Source organism: Excalfactoria chinensis, chromosome 5, assembly GCF_039878825.1.
Source record: "Excalfactoria chinensis isolate bCotChi1 chromosome 5, bCotChi1.hap2, whole genome shotgun sequence".
In the NCBI taxonomy this organism is placed as follows: Eukaryota; Metazoa; Chordata; class Aves; order Galliformes; family Phasianidae; genus Excalfactoria; species Excalfactoria chinensis.
The window spans coordinates 32,280,624-32,301,141 of record NC_092829.1 but is presented as its reverse complement, the minus strand read 5'-3'; the positions used below and the strand labels follow the sequence as shown (position 1 = coordinate 32,301,141).

At 45.2% G+C, this 20,518-nt stretch overlaps 2 protein-coding genes across 3 annotated transcripts in view; one reads left to right on the top strand and one right to left on the bottom strand.

Annotated features, from left to right (window-relative positions):
• Positions 1-18,052, bottom strand: part of CDAN1 (codanin 1) — a 28,556-nt gene extending 10,504 nt beyond the window's left edge. For both annotated transcript variants that reach the window (XM_072339001.1, XM_072339002.1), the window contains exons 1-16: positions 17,692-18,052; positions 15,076-15,776; positions 13,601-13,825; positions 11,239-11,429; positions 10,690-10,809; positions 9,738-9,816; positions 9,238-9,358; positions 8,108-8,217; positions 7,370-7,459; positions 6,252-6,327; positions 5,060-5,268; positions 4,200-4,314; positions 3,291-3,434; positions 2,503-2,669; positions 1,838-1,919; positions 1,092-1,181 (exon numbers count right to left, since the gene is read on the bottom strand). In XM_072339001.1, the coding sequence (XP_072195102.1) occupies positions 1,092-1,181; positions 1,838-1,919; positions 2,503-2,669; positions 3,291-3,434; positions 4,200-4,314; positions 5,060-5,268; positions 6,252-6,327; positions 7,370-7,459; positions 8,108-8,217; positions 9,238-9,358; positions 9,738-9,816; positions 10,690-10,809; positions 11,239-11,429; positions 13,601-13,825; positions 15,076-15,776; positions 17,692-17,982 (2,811 nt within the window). In that variant the 5' untranslated portion in view covers positions 17,983-18,052. The remainder of the gene's footprint in view (positions 1-1,091; positions 1,182-1,837; positions 1,920-2,502; positions 2,670-3,290; positions 3,435-4,199; positions 4,315-5,059; positions 5,269-6,251; positions 6,328-7,369; positions 7,460-8,107; positions 8,218-9,237; positions 9,359-9,737; positions 9,817-10,689; positions 10,810-11,238; positions 11,430-13,600; positions 13,826-15,075; positions 15,777-17,691) is intronic.
• On the top strand, positions 17,984-20,256 carry LOC140253434 (uncharacterized). The gene is made up of 2 exons (XM_072339003.1): positions 17,984-18,587; positions 19,186-20,256. Exons 1-2 carry the CDS (start codon positions 18,110-18,112, stop codon positions 19,842-19,844), a joined length of 1,137 nt encoding a protein of 378 aa, XP_072195104.1. The 5' UTR covers positions 17,984-18,109; the 3' UTR covers positions 19,845-20,256.
• The last annotated feature ends 262 nt before the right edge of the window (positions 20,257-20,518 follow it).

Here is a 20,518-nt window from a genome sequence, read left to right as displayed (position 1 = left end):
GAAATCCTATACACGTGGTCACATGCAGGTTTCAAAACTGCCATTCTGTGAAAACAACAGAATCAACCAGATTCCAGATTCACAGTAAAATTACGTACTTTGCAGCCCACGTGTATCTCCACCTTTTCTTCTGATCACTGGCAAAGCCCAACTAAATTTTGATAGTTAGAAAAACAGGACTGCTGCCACAACCGCTATTTGTAAAACAAACCTAACTGTAGAGGAGAATAAATGAGGAACATCTGCCGCACATTAAGCCACCACAGGTATCTTCACCCAGACCTGCCAGAACAGCACACTATGAAGTGACACCACTCCAGTATTACACAGTACAGGCAGAAGCCAGAAGCACTAGAGGAAAAGCAGCTTCTGATCCATTGGCATAGGCAGCATGTAGTGTATTCATTTGCAAAATAATCATTTACCTCTGCATCTCATCACTGCCACTAAAGAGATGATGCTAAACAAGGTTTCTAATTTGGACAAGGCTTACACATTTTCAATAACATACTGCTGATTTTTCACAGAATACCACCTATTTTCCTGCATGTCTGGAAGTTACCTACAACATCACACATGTTCACCTACTTCTCTGCTTGCTCAAATTCTTTTTAGTTTACTCACCCTTTATTGTGCAGCTGGTCAACAGGTGACACCAAAGACATTTTGCTTTGACAGACCTATTGTACTATTTTTGTCAAGTTCACAATTACTTTTAGTTATCTGTAGGAAGAGCTGCAATTTAATCAGCTCACTTTGTAGATATATGTATATAACATATGTATATATGTAGATAATAAAAAAACAGTATATGGTCCTCCAACATGACTTGGCATCTATTCTGCGAGCCATTACTGCAGCTGAGATGCCCTCTGCCTGACAAAACCCCATGTTCGGAACACATACAGTTGACAATCCAGAATGCAGTACAGACCAGCAACTTGGACAAAACAGAACGACACTGGCCTAGAGAGTCTCACTCAATGCAGCTGCACTGAAGCCAAATTGTTGATAAAACCTTAAACTCCTGAGGCCACAGTATGTCCACCCTCATCCACGGATTCAGAGGGCCTGCTACTGCACTAACTCACCAAAGCCTGAGCAGATGTCACAGTATCCATCACCAATCCCTCCTGCCTGACATCCGTGGCAAAAAACAACTCTTCAGGGACCGATGGAACCTGAAACAGAAACCCCAGTTGGAACAGTCCAAATAGCAGTCAACTTCTACCACTTCTGACTGAAGACAGTAGTTTTCTAACCATTCAAAAAAACAAAAACAAAACAAAGAAAACAAGGGATAAAAAGGACCCTCTCTGCCATAAGGAGATTTTTCCCCATAAGATGAAAGATTTAATTGATCACTATTATGCATGACTTCCTTCCCCTCCCCTATGGTATCTTTAACCCTTCCAGCAAGTTCCTTCTAACAAATCACCTTACTTCCAACTGAAGGCACAAAAGAATTTTTATCACATGCCATCCTTCGATCCAACAAAAAAATCCCCACTCATTCAAGGATGCCAGCTAGCACCCCACATTTGTGTCCCAACTTCTAACATGAATTTGCCAACGTTCTCACAAGGATGAGGAATAAAAGACCAAGTATGCTTAAGCAGCGATTAGAATTCATGCTGGGGAAAAAAAATTACTTCACACGGTTTGACTACAGGAAAACATCTTTCTATTAGAATATAGGGGATTGTTTGAACCCTGAAGTAGCGTAAAAAGAACCCAGTCATTTCAAGTGTTTTAATTCGTTTCAGTATTGAGCTTTTATTGGGTCCTGTGGTCTGCCTTTTCTTTGGGGAAAATCTGTGTGCATGCAATAGACTACCTGAAAAAGCCATCCCAGAACTGCAAGGATCAACAGTTTGTTCAGGAAACTCATCTCTTTTTCTTCAGAAAGGATCATTAGCCTGCCATGCATAAAAAGCAACAAGAGGCAGTGTTAGATTTCATTACTACAATTTACTTTAAGGAAAACGATTCCAAACCACTCCGTTTCTGAACATACTATTTGTAATAATGTACACATTCCCTACTTGTCTGCCTACAGAAGCAAATTCTACTCTTTTGCACACACACATCTGAATAATCTTCTGTTTTAACACTGGAGAAACCAGTGTTAAGCAACTCTCTAGAATGTGCTTCAGATTTTTCTCATGTACATCACAAAGAAAACTAGAGCATTAATTAGGCACTGCTCACCCAGCAGGCCTGAAGTTAAAATTCAAGGTTTAAAATTTGCAGCTGCAGAGGTAGAATGGGTGAGTGAGAATGTAAAGAATGTTGTCTACTCAAGGAACATGAACTTACTGCATCTCTCTCTCTTTGTTTAGGATATCCTCCCTTTGTAGTGCTATCTAAGATATGAATGCTCATGATTTGCACACAGAAAAGTACCTTTACAAGAAACTTGAACTAGCACTAGCCTGTATTCTAAAACAAAACCATTCACAGAAGAGCTTTTTGAACCAATATATTTTCCCAGACTCTTACCTGTATATCTGCAGCAAAAGACAAAATACCTTCCTATAGTAATCAAGGAAAGGAGCAACATGATCCACAAGGGAAAGGAACTCCACAATCCAAGGAATAGTGAGGACAGAACGCTGATTCTGAATGGATCGTCTCAGAAGCTTCAATATGTCCAGTACAGGCAAAGTCTTAATGAACAAAAAAAGTTGAAGTGTCAGCTTGAAGTTATCTTTTGATATTAAAGAAAAATCTTTTTCTATATCATGACTATTCGTTCTAAAATTTCTTCTGTACAAATAAGAGGTGACTTTTTTGGCTAATGAAAACATCTTTCTGCACACCAAGAGAGGCAGAAACTATGCTGTGACAGCAACCACAGGTCCCACTGGGACTTTCAAACACAAGGCTAAACACTAAAGCATGACTGGGTACAGGTGGAGTCAAGGTTTAACCCCTGCCTTCTTGCATTCATTACATTACACTGCTAGGAGGTGAGTGAGAAACTACTGAATCATTCCTGGTAGCTGGATTTTACACTATAAAGGCAAGTTTTACCTAGACTCATCAGAATTCTGATATAGCAGCCCCAGATGAGCAAAAATAACACAGCACCATCAATGTTCCCTTTTTCTCCGTTATATAAATCCCTCTTCTCTGTTTCCAGCTTCAGAATATGTGATGGGACACAGAACAGTGTAACACCTTCCCAGCAATCACTCCCTTGCTTTGAACAGGCATAACTATTCAGAATACCCTTACTGGGTAATCAAGCAATAGGCCACATCAGATTGAAGTGCTTGGTCTCTTACTTGGTTCCTCAATGCCACTGCAGTGTCTTGCAGGTCTCTAGTTGGTTGTTCCACGGTGCGATATGGCAAGAATACAAGAAAGCCCAGGAACTTGGCGAGGAGTCTCAAGCTTAACAGTACCACAGTGAAACGCTTCTTTTCATCCTGCAATGAATAAAAGCAAGCTGGGGAAATGCCACCCTGAGCTGGCAAAGCCACTACCCACCCTAAACTATTCCCTTCACATAAAAAGGGCCACACAGTTTCATCAGTGCTTTCCATAAATGTTTCCAAAATGCATATTTGTCACACATATTTTAAATTGGTTCTGCTTCTACTGCCTCACTTACCATGAGAAGAAATTAATTTGAGAGCTTTCTAGAACAAGAAGCTGCTCAGTCATATATTCACATTAACAACTTTGGAGAAAACAAGAACTGACCCTATGTTGCCTCCTTTGCACCACTACTGCTCTGCAAGTCGTCATGAATCTCTGGCTGCAACCTTGCTAACAGTCTACAAGCTAGTGATAGGTATAGGTGAGTAAAGGGACATCTGAACACAAATTCATTGAGTCTTTCTGCATGGAATAGCAACAAAAAAGGAGTGATCAGAACTGAATGCAACAACCAAAGTCAGTTGTTTCAATGATGAAACAGATCTAAGACAAGGGACTAACAGTCTAAAAAGAGACTATTCCACAGGAGATCACTTTTCAAACTACAGTTCTATGAGACACTCTGAAGCATATGAGTAAATGGGCAGGGCTAGGACACTGTACAAATTACAGAGTATGACAAAAGCAAGAAACCCTTGTCCCATAAATTCACTGGTGGAAACTTAAAACAACTTGCACTCAAAACAGTTCCTTCAGTACAGGTTCAGTTCAGGGAAACTCCAGACAGATGTATGTGCAAGATACAGTCTTACCTGTTCATCCATATCTGTTTCCCCATCACTGTGCTCATGCTCCACCAGAGTAAGGCCATCTAGCTCAAGTATCTTCAGACACAGGCTATCCACGAGGTGCTGATTGAACTGGTAACTTCAGCAAAAGATGATGATGAGTCAGATTGGTCTGCAAATAGCAGTAAAACCTCAACTAACACACCACAAAATTTAAAGCTGCTCACTGAAGTTGCATCAAGCATAAGAGGACAAACAAAGCAACTGACAGAAAACAAACTAAGTGATAAAATTAGTGCTGTCTGACCCCCTTTTCCACTCTTCTCTTAAGCTCTTCAAAGCAGACACTGTTTAATAAGTCCCAGCAAAAGGATCATAATATGGATCTGTCTAAGCAGGAAGCTATAAAGTAAAGGAACTTACATTCACATTTGCCATATATGGCGATTCATCTATGCTCTGGACTGGGAAAAATTCATTAAAAAAAAACAAAACACAAAACTGGCTTCATCCTCTAACCCCTTTGCTCCATCCATACAGTGCTGCACAAGGAATGTTTGGACAAGCCAGTGCCCTTGCTATACATGTCTGCACTTCTCGGCACTGGGAAATGCAGGTAGCCCATGATGAGACGTTATGGTTCAGTGATTACCATTCAGCCTAAGGTAGTGCAGAAATGCACTCCATGCCTCAAACAGAACCTGTCTGTTAATGTGCTCGCTGGCCAAGGACATTAAGTATGATGCTATGTAGCTTTAAAATATTCAGATATGTTCTACTTAGGTTACACTATGCCCCAAGGCCTCTGAACACCTCTGCTGCAACAGCAACACAGTTTTCCCCACACACCCCACACTTTGCTATGGAAATAGTAACCAGCTGACCTTCCTGCGCTGAGGATGAAGTCCCTGAAGAACTGCTGGCACCCTGGGAATGAAGGAGGTGGACAAGGTCCCCTGATGCTCTGAGGAACTACAAATCTTTCCTGCAGCCTCTTAAGACGACTCAGATTATCAGGACCCAGCATATTAAGGACATCCTGGTCTGGGGTGTCTCCCCAGCTCACACCACCACCAATAGGATCTTTACACATCTTTAAGAGAGAGAAAAAACAAGAAAGCAGAAAATTCACAATCATGATTCACAAACAATGTTTCATTTTGTCTCCTCCTCTGTGCATTCTTCCATCTTCATGAGATTTTGTTTTAGAAGAAACTCAAGCATAGGCTTTTCAGTCACACACAGAAAAATCTCTTTACCTCCTGTCAAAACACACTACATGGGCCACAAATAGCCTAGAGATTCTGAGAAATGGATAACGCACAACTAACTCAGGCACATCTAGCAGCCAACATTTGCATGTGTGGAAGACCATCCATCACTTGCACAGTCCTCACCTGACAGAACATTGATGCAAATTCAGATTGAACATGAGAAATTTTCAGTATTGCAATAGCTCACATCTTTGTGTAATGCACATGGGTTTTTTTGTGCCTATTCTTCTATCCAAAAGGAACATACCAATAAGTCAGCCACTTATAGAAAGCACAGAGCTAGAATTTATACTATAGTCAGGAGCATCCTTTCTTCTTTCATTCCTTCAGCTACTGGTCAAAAAAGCTCCTGCAAACTAAAACAACAGTACTACGCCAAAAAGAGCCTGTTTGGCTGTTACACAGAAGAACGTGAGACTCTCTACAGGTACACTAATGTTGCTAATAAAACTGAGAACCTCTGCATTTCATACACATCAAAACGTACTGCCATCATTTCTAAAAATAAATTGTTCTAAAATCAGAATGTCAAGGCTAAATAACCATAAAGAATAAGTTCTTAACAGCTCACATGTCCTACAACTGGATACGGATCAGTAACTCATCACTGATCTGTGTTTCCAGAAAATGCAGGAAATTCTCTTCCTGAAGACTGGGCTCTCCCAAAAAAGAGAAAGTTTCAAAAGGAAAGTCTCAAATTTGCAAGACAGCTTGTTTTCTCAGGCTGAGGAAGGATCAAATCATTTTTGACACATATCTTCAGGAAAAAGAAAAAAAGAAAACAAACAACTGAGGAGCTTACCTGGGTGAGCTGCTTCTGAAAGAGCCTGGCAAAATGGCTGTGGTTGCAGGTTGCAGACAGGTGAGCCATCATGGCCCTGTGAAGGAAAACCTCACAAAATGCTGACTAGATCTTTGTGGTACAAAAAAAAGTGTTTTAACTTTAAATTACACCAAAATCACAAACTAACAGCTTTTAAGAAAGTGATCATCAGGTTTCAAAGGCCACTGGAAAAAGGAGCCTCTTTGCAACCAGGTTGCACAAGCCCCATCTGCTGATCATGGAAACAAAAATTCTCCCTTGATTCTCCCTTAGTGTCTGCAGAGCAAACACAGCTTTAGAGACAAAAAAAATCTTTCTTCTTTTCCTGTAATAATGCCTTTATTTTAGGAAGAAAAAGTACACATTTATCTCCCATTTCCCCCTGTGCAGTGAGCTGAGAGCTCACACAGATGCAAGTAAGAAAACAGCAAAAAAGCAGTAGTTCTGATGCCCAAAGAAGATGAAAGTTCCTCAGATAAACCTCAGCCTTGTTTTGCCCCATGTAACTTCAGTAGGCTGGTGGTTAAGATTAATGCAGAAACCCGCAAGGCAACTGCTTTCAAAAACATAATGGTTTCTTTATATATACATTGTATTTTGATTAAACAGTAAATAAATAAAACCATTTGCTTTCCATATGAAGAAACAAACTAGTCGTGTTTCCAGAGCCAAGACACCATAACCCTCTGAAATACCTACAAGAGATAAAAAGTTTCTGTACATATAACATATATGTGCTTAAAAGGATTGGGGCACTGCAAACATGAACTGTGCACAAAAATGCATTCAGACCACAACGTACTGGTTGTGAGAGTAACTCTTTCTGTGACTGGGAACACGGTAAGAGTTACACCAAGACTAACCACATGAGGCCACCACCACTTATGCCTTTATGTTTCTTTAAGAGGATAGTTCAAAGTTTTAAATACAGAAGCCACTTTGCACAGACACTACCTGCCAAGAAGCACAGCCCCTTACAGCTCAGACCATTAGAAAGAACATAGAAATTAGGATGCTGAGTCTGATACATTGCACCAGTAATATAGCTACACTAAAGCTAAACTGCTGTTCTAGATGGAGTTACAGAAGACTCCTACCTGATCTTGCTGCCCAGAACTCTTTCAAAGTCCCAACCAGGTTTTTCATGGTTATCCTCCCATTCACGCAGCAGTTCATAAAAGATATCCCTGTGAACAAAGACATTTAAGGATGTGAATTCCTTCCCTTCAAAATTTGAAGTAGCAGCACCCAAGCATTCAATTGCTTCTAAACTACCCAGTGAGTCTCTACCTCAGATTAAGTAATTCAAGCATCTACACATTCTGATACTTCTGCAAAACTCCAAAATTTCCATCTTCCATGCCTCTGAACAGCAAGCTCTTAAGCCTGTTATGCCTAAGCTCAGACAGAATGACCAAAACACCCACCTACCAGACATACTGAAGACTGAGAAACAGGTCACACAAAATAACACCTATGAGGAGAAAAAATGACCAAGACAACTTGCCATTCTCTCCTCACTCTGTTGCTGCAAGCGTGGAAGGCAGCAGAAAGAATACAAAGCATACCAAATATATCTGCAGAAGCAACCTATGTAAGGTGCCACACTGTACTGACATTTACTGGAATCCTCAAAAACTCATGAAGAATTAGGCTATTCTTCTCTAAAGACATTAAACATTTAGCTCCTGCAGTCAGTACGGACAAAGACTTTTCTTAATTAGAGTGAAAATCTACAGTATGTAGCATAAACAGGACATTCTTGACATCTTTTGTTCACTACTATGGGCAGATAATATCCTGTGAGCCATATACTAACAGTAAAACAACCTTACCTTTGTTTCTTAAATATGTGAAATGCTCTGTCACTGGGAAAGTTAGAGCGATTGTCAGTTTCTGGCTGGAAAGAAACAGACTGCACAGAGCACGGCAGCAGCAGAGAAACCTGTTCAAAACATAAATCAACAATTAGGCAAATGCAAGTGTAATTCATCCAACAATCTGACACCCAGAATAAGCAGTGGAGAGAGGTGATGGTGAAAGCAGGTGCCACTAATTGAGTTGTTGAGATTCTAGTCATTTCCCAGTTGCTAACTGCCAGTAAACACCAACGGCTGCAAAACCTACATTACACCACAGAGACAAGAGTCACTTGTTATGAATGCAAGCTTCTTATCTCTCTGGGAAAATGACTTACTTTTTTTTTATTGCAATCAACAGACTGCAATTAGTATTCATACAGTATGGAAAGAATGATCTGCAGACAGCCAAAGCATATCTTCAACACAGGGCTTCTGAGATTGCAGGAGGACAGGACCTGGCAATTTCTGTATTCTTGCTCCTATTCAGACAGTATATGCCTTCAAGTAACAAAAAAACCTCATCTATAGCAAAACTGATTGGTTACTGATGTGCCTTAGTCTCAGGAAGCACACTGTACTTTCCTTGGCAAATGCAACAGGATGCATGAAACTAAAGAGAAAAGAAATGCATTCCTAGCATCAAGCTTCAGTTCCCTGACTTAGATGATCTGATCAGGAAACTCATTTTTCCAGACTGCAAGCTTTGTTTGCCTCAAAGAAGTCCGTAGCAATGAAACAAATTCATTTCTCCCCACCAACACTACAATTCAGCAACCAGCCAGCCATTTTTCTGGGATTCGTGTTGATTAGACACAAATGTCAAAAGCAAAACTTGGCTTTGTCAAAGTCACCAGCTAAGGTCCACAACACCAGGGCAACCAGCAGCAATTCACAACTAACAGTCAGGGGATTATGCAACTCATTCACTCAATGAGAAGAAAAAAAAAACACATATAAAAAACAACTTTCAAACAGTTCCCAAAGAAGACATGACAAAGAGACTCACAGAAGAAGGAATGAGAGTTAACATTAAGGCCAACATAAATAAAACGCCATCACCACAGAGGTATAAGAGCATTCAGTTGAGGTCTGCCAATATTTACCTTGGCTGTGCTGTTTTCATATGCCTGCTTGAGTCTCTCGTGCAGGGTGGGAGAAAAACATGCAATCCGTTCATTTTCAGCCAAGAACTTCAGCGTCCCCTTTTCTAAATGGGAAATAATTCTGCCAAGACAACATCCATAAAACCCACAGAGACAAATGACAACATGATCAGACCTAAAGAAACATTTACGTCACTCTTAAGAAGCCACCAAGTAAAGAGTTGTAAGACCCAGTCACCCAGGATCAAATCTCACTGACATCTGCAGGGACATTTTGTCTTATTGCATTCTTCTCATGACCTTCCTATTTCTTGCAAAATTGCACTGAAGGCCAGCACAGGGAAAATTCACAGCCATTCAAATTTAAGCCGAATTTAAGTATATTTTGAGGGAAAATTAATATCTCCGTACCTGGAATGAGTAAAGCTCTAAAATCTAAGCACACTTGCTTCATCACACACACAAGCTGAGGAAATAAAAAAAAAAGCACCTCAACTCACTCATATTGATAATCCAAGACTTGAACAGCAAAGTAAACACAGTTGTGCACACTTCGGAAGTGCTGTCTCCCTGATGCATCTAATGGGAAAAAAAGAAACATCTGACAACAGCACCTAACACAATTTATAAACTAAGCAATAAATAATACGCTCTGGAGGAAAGAAGGAACTGCCATATCCAAAGAATAAAATGATCTTCCAGACCAGTATCCAGTTTCCAGAAGTTCCTATTCCCTGGTACAAGATAAATCCCCATCTCTCTGATACTAACGGCTACTAAATTGTTTGACACTCTATGGGAAAGAAAAGATTCCTTCTCAGCTTTTCGGCCAGCAGTAAGCAGAGCCAAACAACAAGCAGACCAACTGCAAGCACTGACCAGCTGCTGCCGCCAATCACTTTACGCTCCTAAGCTCAGTCCTAAGAAGCAAAACAAAAGTTAAACAAAGTTTTCTGAAGGGAAGTCTCATCTTAAAGCCACTCTCTGCTTTTCATACCTATATCAAACTACTGACTGTATCAAGAGTAAGTACAACTTTGCCAAAAAGTCAAATGTAACAATTATTTACCTATATTAGCAAGCCCTACGTGCCTATGTCTGAGACCCAACTTTTAAGAAACATACAGCAAGACAGCGACACTTTTGATCCGTAAGAACCAAAAAGAGGAGAGACATAACGTATATGTCCTTCTCTCTGCAAGTTTGTTTTAGCAAGTTGCTGTAGGTACTCACACACAACAGCAGAAAAGTAGATTCACAATCTAGCAACGCTGATCTATCATGCTAAAGAAATACTTCACATACACACATGATTTTTGTCAGCATCTCAAATGAGTCCCACTGTGCTTTTAAGGTATTGAATACTAACCTTTCAGGCTACAGGCAACTTATCTACATCACATTATCACCATTCACGGAAGGACATCCTTTCCACTCAGTTCTACTGCTTACCTTTACTTCCTTCATTGACTTCAAGGTCACTTTCTTCTTCCTCTGAAGCAGAAGTTCCTTTAGATGTTAACAGTTGCAGAACAAAAAAAAGCTCCAGGAAAATATTTGGTACCAGGTTTTCTGCAAGAGAGGAAATGTGATATGAGAGATGAATACTGTGATTTAACCTGTTGTAACGATTGAAGGTAAAAAGACAGACAACTGTTCTACAAAGTCTGTAAAGAACTCACTCCCCACACACAGCCACAGCACACATCAACATGGAAATACGTGCGAGGGAAGGGTCTTGTTCAAATTTACCTCACCAGATAGGACCATGCAACTGCATCGTCCTACAGGTCAGAGTACTGCATCAAATTCATCTACTTCCCTAAATTTTTATATAATATCTATTTATTTTAATAACTGAGCTGACACAGCTTTTTCTTTTAGGAGCTATCTATACACAGCAACTACGCCAGAACTTCTGCTTGTTATCTGCCTTCCCCACACAGCGCACATATGAGCTCAAAGCTCACAGAAGGGTCAATTTCACATCTCAGTCGTCACCTGCTATACACGATGAGTAGAGCTGTGCCAGACACTCCAACTGTTTCTTGCAGGAAACCTTTGCAGGATCTGCGCAGGTCACCAGATGGCTTTCAGCAGGAAGGCTAGCACTGCGAGTGTAAGCGGGCTTAGTAGGAGTCCCAGGATCAGGAGATATCCCTGCAGAAGATGCCTGGTACAGCAACTTGCATCTGAAATTCAAGAGCAGCAACATACCGCATGGCTTAAATGACACACAGCAACCATGTGGCCAGAAGAAATCTTTCCCTGCCAGCACAGCATGAAGGAAGTCCTGCAGTAACTAACCACATCGTTTCCACTGTCTAAACCAGCTTTTTGCATGGCAGTGCTAAAGAACCACATTCGAATTCCTACTCTGATGATGCAGCCTGTCACTTTGGCCACTTACATTATTGTTTCTTCTCATCTAAACTGGTATTTGTTAAACATACTGAACCTGTCCCTAAAAATATAATATTGTCTATGTAATTTCTGACAGATAGACACTGAAAAGTCTATGAAAATGAAGTTTGGCTCCAGACTCCCAGCTATGTTTACAAGTAAACAATGCCCTGAGAAGAATCAATATGAGTACGTGGAAAGGCAATGCAACAACTGATGAAATCCTTTAACTACAAATTGAGCAACAGAGGAGACAAACTACTTAATTAGATTGATGAAATCTGAATGAACAACAACTACTCAGTTAAAGACACTGGTATTGCTTAAAAAACGCCTGACGTCACCCAAAATGCAAGAACATACTTAAGACACGTGAGAAGCAAGAGAAAAGACATTAACAGCAATATGACCATTTAACATCCCAGTGAAACATCCACGTCGTGAACATCACATCCACTTATGACCAAATTGTCTCTGGAGTAAAATCATTAAAAGTCACTTGAAAGGCTATGGGGAAGACACAAACATTTTTTACCACAGCCAAGAACTCTTTTGCTGGCCTAACCTTGAACAGCAAATAACATAATAACACAAATGAATAACAAATCAGTCCCAAAGTGGAAGCAGAAAGGTTGTTTACTAACATCTGCCTTGCAACAAACGTAAGCACTTGATCAATTAGAACTGAAAAAAACAATTCATGCTAAGCACTTCTTAAACCTACCACAGCGAGCCTCCAAAAGCACAGTTACACTCAGCTTCATTTCTGCCTCAGTGTTGTCATCTACCTCAGCATGACTTTCCCCCTTTAAGCCATTGCTCAAAAAAGAAACCCAGTTGGCTGGAGACTGTCTTAGCTTTGCTGCTCACTTCCCACTGCTACTGAGGACACAGCAGCAGCTCCTAGCCCCAAGCACTAACCTTTTTGTTGAAAGCACGATGGGCTGGATGAGATCACCTCATGGGTCCAGTCCAGCCCACGTACTGCTATTTCGCCTAGTTTAGTTTATACGGATTACCGGAACACTGCAGGTGGAATTCAGACTGGAATACGTGTACAAAGTGTACAAAGTGTACAAAGGTAGTTCTGTATCCTGACTGCTTCTGGTACAGACCCTGTACAAAAGGGAATTTGGGAGAACCCAGTGGGTCTGTTCCAGTCTATTCTGGTCCTGGTGGAGTGAACCGTAAGCTTGCCAGGGAAAGAATTCCACCCATGTCCCTACAAGTTTCCCCAAGAACAAAAGCTACAAAGAACACTAGCAGCTGAATCAGCAAGTATATATTACCATGCTTTGCTTTTTTTCCAGAGCAGTAACCATCACAGACTAACAGTGATATCGTTTTACTGATGGAGGAAAATCACTCAGTATCCAAGCAGCAGGCAAAATTAGAAGCTAAAATTCACCTCATCTTCCAGCACGCACAATTTAGACAGGTAATTGTGGTAGCAACTTTAAAACTTCTCAAAATGGAATTTCCTGCTACCCATGTCCCACTTCTCTGACCACAAGTTTGTGTTAGCTTGCCTAGATTCCAGAAACATATTTCCCACATGTGCACAGTTAACTTACTTTCTTCAAACTCAACAATGCCTTTCATGACAGATGAAATTTTCAGATACTGCCTAATTACATCTGTTCAAACCAACACATTTCACCTCTACAGCCTATGAAAAGCTGGACAGGAGACAGCTACATGTGCAAACCCACGAAAAGGCAATGGTAAGAAAGCAGTAAAGATTCCTGAAGACAAAGTGAGTGCTGTCATTCCAGAGTTAGTACACCTTTAAAATGACAAGCATGAGCTAAATGCATTCATGTTTTAGACAAATTATAGTTTAAGATCAGCATCTGTTTTAGATACTCTTCTGGTCATTTCCATTCTCCTGTCAATACCATCTTCAGACAAGAGAACTAAAAATCAGTACAAGCTATTCAACACCCTGTTCAGACTGTACCGTTCTTTTTTCAGCATCTCCCTCTCCTCTTGAAGGCTGCTGCTTAACACAGAAGTTTGGTTTCCCTCCTGCACAATGTTAAAGGCCTCAGGGCTTGACCCAGCCGAAAACCGAGCAGCTGGAGACTGGCTGACAGGCGTTGAAGTGAAGCACATCTTTGGCTTTGAAAGAGGGCGTTCAGCACTCACAGGAGTTGGGTTGATCCGCCTTGATGGCTTGCTTTTGCTGTAAGAGTGAGAAAGGATTTTGTTGAAATCACCAAAACATTAGAAATTACTGATACTCATTAAACTCTTCCAATAGAACCTAATGCTGAAATAAAACAGGTATCAAGTCAGCACTGTGAACTTCTAAACTTCGTCTGTAGGTACTGTCAGTACTCAAGGAGCTACGGACAGCAAAAAACAGCCTGCTGCCCCTTGCTGCTGACATGTGTAATTATCAACAGTGCAGAGAACACTAACAAAGACTGCCAAGCAGCTCCTCCAAACAACACTGGTTTAAAAGGACAGCAGATTAATTATTTTTGCATGAAATCAACTCACCAGCAGTTTTTAACACAACCACTAATAAACAAGCTACCGCCATATCCCAGTTATGTGTTATCCTTAAAGTTTAGGAGAACCTATTCTTCCCCCATGAGCTAGCTAGACTGGCCCTTCAGGAAGAGGCTCTGTAGTGCAGTAAGAGGATTCTCCCAGACAGACACAGAGACTATCAATTTTCTGCTGGAATTTTACTTGTCCAACTAGAAAGTGACCCTTTCTAAGGACAGTGTCTGGCTTACAGAGCAAACAGCCTGACATGAAAGCATTATATTTGCTAATAAAGGTTTTAAAGAATGAAAAAATGAAAGAGAGTAGTGAGGCAACCACAAGACAAACAACTGCCCGAAAGCAAATGCAGTGTCATCAGGGAGAGTTGAGCCTGCTGAAGAGCAAAGTGAGTATGAGAATCATCCAGCTATTTGTCCATAACCACACAACACAAATGAAGCTACACACTGATATTTGTTACCAGAATTCACAGAACATCAACCCCAAAGATTTTTTCCTTGCATCAGTAAAGCTGAAGATCCTTCCAGGGCTGCACTTGATCAGCAATTGCTACTGTGTTAAACAAGAAACATGAAGAGCTTAGATAATGCTGACTTGTTAGAAAATAGGACAAGGATGTGTTCAGCTTTACAGCAGCTGGCCTGTGCACCGGCAAGCTGCAGGCACAACACAAGTGAGGGGCTGAAGGGCACCAAGGTGAGCACACAGGGTCGGAAGCTAACTGCTCGTGATAGCAATATTCCCCTGTGCGGCAGCAGTTACAAAGCTGTTTTGGCCAAGGAGAACAAGAAGTCAGCCCCACAGTATTGTTTGTGACAGCATCTTTTGTGTCTGGATGTGCACAACAGAATGAGCTAGTCACGGAACAGCAACATGCAGCACAATCCAAATGAGACAGCGAGGCAGACACACTCTTACTTTGTCCAGCCAGAAGCAGTACCCATGGGTGGGAACTCCTCCAGGTTGTTAAGATTTAGCTGGCTGGGAAGGGATCTAGCAGTAACAAGAGGCACTTCACTCCGCTTCCTTCTCCCTCCACTCCACGATGCACTTTCACTCTTTCCATCTTCCTCTTCAGCCACAGAACGCCCCAGATCCCGAGCAACCTGCCGGCCAGAGGCACTGAGAGAGCTGCTGCCCTTTCTCCTGCCCCGCCTCGCCGGCAAGGCCTCTGGTGCAGCAGTGAGGAAGCTCCCCAGGTTGGCCTTCTGAGCCGAGCGCTTCTCACTATGGGTGAGCACAGGGCTGTACCCAAAGCTCGGGCTGCTACTAGACACCACGCTGGGGAAGTCACTGCAAGGGCTTGACAGGTTTGACTCAGAAAAGGAAGAGGAGCCGCTGGATGCAGCAGCAGGAGAAAAGCTGGTGTCTGTGGCGCAGGAGGTCACCGAAGTCCTTTGGGAAAAGAGCTGCACTCGGCTGCTAGTTGCGTGGCCTGCTCTCCTTTCTGGTCCCGTCCTTTGGCTCTTGTGGGCCTTGGAATTGGGAGTTTTAGCAGGAGTGGAGGGTCCATTAGTCAGTATCTGGCTGGTCTGCTCCCTTAAGAAATTCAGCAGAAAAGGCACAAAGTCTTTCTGAAGCAAACTGAGTGATACCAGCTTGTCATAGATGTGGCTGTCCTACAAAAAAGAGGACAGAGCTTTAATATAAAGTTGCTTCTTCATTCTTTCTTTTCACTTGTCCAGACACATTTAGTATTGCAGTATACAATAAAAAAAAACAACACAATATGTCAAAGTAGGCCAATACAACCCAACTGACCTTAGCACAAGTCATAAACCTGAAAGCCAGCCTCCACACAGTCATTTTGGCAGCAGATTCCCAGTGGAGTCATTCACTTTGGCCTCTAGCTGGGAAGCAGCAGAGCTGTCCCCTGGAAACAGCAATGACACTGGAGCTGCGGCCAGCAAGAGCCTGGAGCAACTGGCACCTCTGCGTCCAATGTTTCAAAGTAGGGCACAGATATTCAAGCAGCTAATTCTAACATGAAAAACTAAAGCCTACAACTCCCCCGTACCTTACTTATCCACAAGTGCCACGTACGGCCACAGAGGGGTGCTGTGAGAACAAGTGTTTAAGTACTTTGAGTCCTGCAGTGCTAAATATCAGATCAATTAAATATTTCCTCTCACTTGAGACCCCACAAACAATTAAAAAGACACTCACAGAATCAATACGTTATAAACCCAAACAGGTGATGATCTTCCCAGGGTAACACGAGACAAACAGACTTCATACCCCATGCACAGCTCAAAGCTTTGTACTCTAGGAAAAGCGTGTTTTGTTCCTAACAGTGTACACATTCCTGTTTCCTATCCATGGTACTCTGTGCCACTTCAGCAACAGTAGAAGCAGCGCTCACAGGCAGAAACCTACTCCTTAGTAACATGAAAATAAGCATGACAGCACCACATCTCCCTAGTGAAGCCTGAGGCTGGCACAGCCTTGGTACAAGGTGGACTTAGCACGCTAATGTCCTGTGCAGACCAGCGCCAGCACACAAAACCCACTGGGTGCCAGCTGCATAGAGTTTGCATGAAAGCCAGGGCAAGATGTACTCTACTATTCTTTGTTTGCTAATCTGTGTTTAGAGAGCTTACAGTTTGCACACGTAGCCAGCCAGCTCCTCAAACCTTTCTGAGCACATCACGTCTTTACTCCCATCTCACCGTGCAAGTTAACAGAGGTTCACAGCCCTGTTGCGTGCCGCCAGCTCCCTGCCTCCTGCTGGCCTTCTCACCGCACATACCACCTGCAGGCCCCTGCAAGGCAAACCCCCGCAGCTAGCCAGCCCACAGCCTGCAGTTCAGAGCGGTCAGCGCGGTCAGCGCCTCGAATTGCACCGGCATCCGCAGGCCCATGCGTGCCGCCCATAGGTTATTTAGTGCTGGACGCTAGGAACGCTGCTCCTTCCTTCCCACAGAAGTTTGGGGTGACAGCAGTAAGCTCTAATCTTAAAGGCATTCTAAGGAACTCGGGCTGAAAACGCTCGATCTTGTTCTCCGAGTATCACTTCGGTATAACTGCTCCTGGTCAACGCGTTGTTATAAAGACAACCACGGGAACTCCAACGCCCGGCACACGGCGCGTTACAAAGCTCCGTCTGCTCGGACGCAGCGGATCCCCACGCTCGGACCAGCAACAGGTCGGGTGACAGCACAGCGTGCGCGCAGGGCCACGAGGAGCTCCCGACGCGCAGCGAGACCCGGCACCAGCCCCGCTCTGGCTGGAACTACCCCTGACGGCCGTGCGGATCTCCCGGCGCCGCTTGCACCACCGAGGCGGCGGGACGCGCACCCCACGTCGGGACGCCGCGCTCGCCGCCATTCCGCCTCGCCCTGTGGCCCGGCGGGCAATAGCGGTTCCGCAGCCCGGGCCCCGCCTTCCCGCCGCCCGCTCGGCGGAGCTCGGCCCCCAGGCGGCAGCCCCCGGGCCCCCCGGCGGGCCTCCCCCGCGCGCCAAGTTTCCCGCTCGGCCCGCGCTAGGACGCGTTACCCGCCCTGGCCGCAGAGCGGGGCGGTGCCGCCGCGTTACCTCGGCCGGGCGCTGCCCCGGCGCGCGCCGCAGCCACCGCAGCACGGCGCCCACCGCCACCTCCTCGCTCAGCAGCAGCTCCAAAACCGCCGCCATTCCCGGGCGCCTCGGCCGCCGCCGCCGAGCAGGCGCACAACCCACGGCGGGGCCGGGCTGGGCGGGCCGGCGGCGGGGAATCCCGACGGGGAGGGAGGGGGCGGAGCGGGCGCGGGCCGGGGCCGGGCCCCCTCCCCATGTCAACACGCGGGGCACGGGGCGCCTGCGCCGGCCGCGCGCGTCCTTTCCTCTCATGCGCGGTGTTCCCTTCGCCGGCGGGGCGCGGGGCCCGGCCTAGCGGCGGCGGCGGCGCCCGCGGGCCGGGCCGGGGGAAGGGGCGGCGGCGCCCCCCGCGAGCTCCCCCGGCCCCCGGCGGCGGAGGATGGCCGAGGACTCGCCCAAGCGGCGCAAGGCCAATTTTAACGAGGCGGAGACGGAGGTGCTGATCGAGCAGGTGCTGAAGCACGAGCGGCTGCTGTTCGCGGCGGGGCCGGGCCGCGCCTCCCCGGGCCAGAAGCGGAAGGTGTGGGAGCTGATCCGGCACAAGGTGAACCCGGTGGCCGCCTGTCCCCGCGACGTGGAGGACCTGAAGAAGCGCTGGCGGGACCTGAAGCGCCGCGACCGTAGCAAGCTGTGCCGCCTGTCTCAGGGCAGCGGGCCGCCGGGCCCCGCCGCCGCCCTCGGCCTCCTTCTGGCCCCCGAGGAGCTGCCGCCCGGCGCCGCGCCCGCCCGCCGCCACCACCACCACCACCAGCACCTGCCCCCCCGCGCCTACGGCTCCCTGCTGCACGCCGAGGCCGTGCCCATCGTGGGCGGCATCGACACGCTGGAGCTGCCCGGCGCCGCCGTGGGGGAGATGGGTGAGTGCGGGGCACCGCCTTCGCGCCTTGACGCGCAGCGCTGCGCGTAGCCGGCGGCCCGTGACAGTACATCGCAGCAGCACGTGGGAGCGGAGCTCCCGTCCCGGCGGCGCTAAGCCAGCCCCTGCTGTCCACCTGCGTAAATTCCGTTCTTGCAGTTGCGAAAATAAAATGCCAACATGCAATCCTCGGCTGCCCGAAGTGCTGTGACTACCTACGGTTCTGTGTCCCGGAGAGAGGGGGCGTTAACGCGCTGCAACAGCAGCTGCAGTACCCAGGGATTCCCTGCAATCGGCGTTGCCGTGCACAGATGCAACAGAGAACAAATTTGTCTTTTGGGAGCTGCAGCTTAGCCTCTGCGGTGGGGACAGTAAGGGGATTACAATAAACAACTATTCCATAAATGGATCTTTAGGGTTTTCTTCCCCCGGTATAGAGGGGATGTGTGTTCTAAAAGCATCAGAGAGTGCAGCACAAGCTGCTGTGGTGGGGTCTTGGTTCTAGGGCTGATGAGTGGGCTGAGGGGTAAAAACACACCTGACTGACTGTGAAGTTCCTCACTGACTCTCCTCTGCTTTTCCTCTCACCTCGTTTCTAGGGTTTAATGATGATCCTGGTCCATCTCATCAACCCAGTCTTGAGAAGATGAACCTAAAAGAAGAGATAGTGGTGAAAGTGGTAGAGCCGGAGGAAAGCTCTGAGGACATGGCAGTGGTTCCACCTAGCCAGGAGCAGCTGCCTTATCTGGGGACATCGGGTGGTGCTTCCTCAGGGAAGGTAAAAGCCAAATCAAAAGGCAGATCCCAGGCAGACCCAATCGGAATAACTGAAGCAGACCTAATGCAGATTCAGCAGACCCAGATGCAGGTGATCCAGTCTGGCTTTGACAGTGTCAACCACAACCTCCGGCTACTTCAGCAAGGCATGCAGGATCTGAGTAACAGCCTCAGCATCATGGCGCATACACTTGTTGCTATCAAAAACGTCTATGTGAAAAACAACACTGGCCCAACTACGTACACCACCGCCTCTACACAGACCACAGCCGGGTACCTGAGCCCAGGCTCTCCCCAGGTTTCCCCCACTGAGGACAGAGGCCAGCTGCAGATGGCTGGGGGCAGCAGCAGGAGCAGCAGCTGCAGTTCCAGCTCTACATCCCAGGAACCAGGTCCTTCAGAGTTCCCCAGGCCCCCCCTGAGAACCATTAAGAAAGAACATCCAAATGGCTGCTACTACTTCTGCTTTGCAGACATGTAAAACTTGAATATATGTATAGTGACTGTTGTGTTAGGTGCTGTTGTTTGTTCTGCTCCAGCCTGTGACTTGAAGGAGCAAAGTGGACTTGCCCCCCACATTTTTCCCAGTGGGAAACATTTCTCTACAGGAGGTGGCACTAAACACTAAATACCAGTTCTGTTTGTTAACTCAGTTTCAGTTGCCTAATGTTTTTCTGCTGTTCTCTTTATCCTCTTACTCTCTTAAAAACAAAACAGATTTATTTTGACTAAGACTCTTGTCTGTATTATCCTTTGTTTAATGTGACCTTTTGGAAAATAAAAGGCATGAAATTTGGGTGAAAAAGTAACATTATGGTTACTGACCAGCAGGAGCTGACTTACACAGGTTACTTAGTTAGTTGTTTGTTTGTTTTTTAATTAAAGGAATGGCAAAATGAGCTGGTGTTTTTAAGTAGTCGCTTTTTCTAATACTTCTAACATCAGGGCTGTTTGCTGTTGGTTTGGGGTTTTGTTTTTCTAAATCTCAGCTGTGCAAGGAAGGTTTGGCTTCTCTGAGGTTTTAGGATTGAGCTGCTGCTGCTGAATGTACTTCTCCAAATTCATACAGCAGTGCTCCATTTACCTGCTGTTCATTCCCAGCTTGCCAAATACACCTTCTCAGAGGCATTTTGTTTTACTTCACTAGCAGAGCAG

Coding starts and splice junctions, on each gene's coding strand:
- LOC140253434 (XM_072339003.1), top strand. CDS start 18,110: ATGGCCGAGGACTCGCCCAAGCGGCGCAAGGCCAATTTTAACGAGGCG. Junction 18,588..19,185: donor CGCCGCCGTGGGGGAGATGG/GTGAGTGCGGGG, acceptor CCTCGTTTCTAG/GGTTTAATGATGATCCTGGT.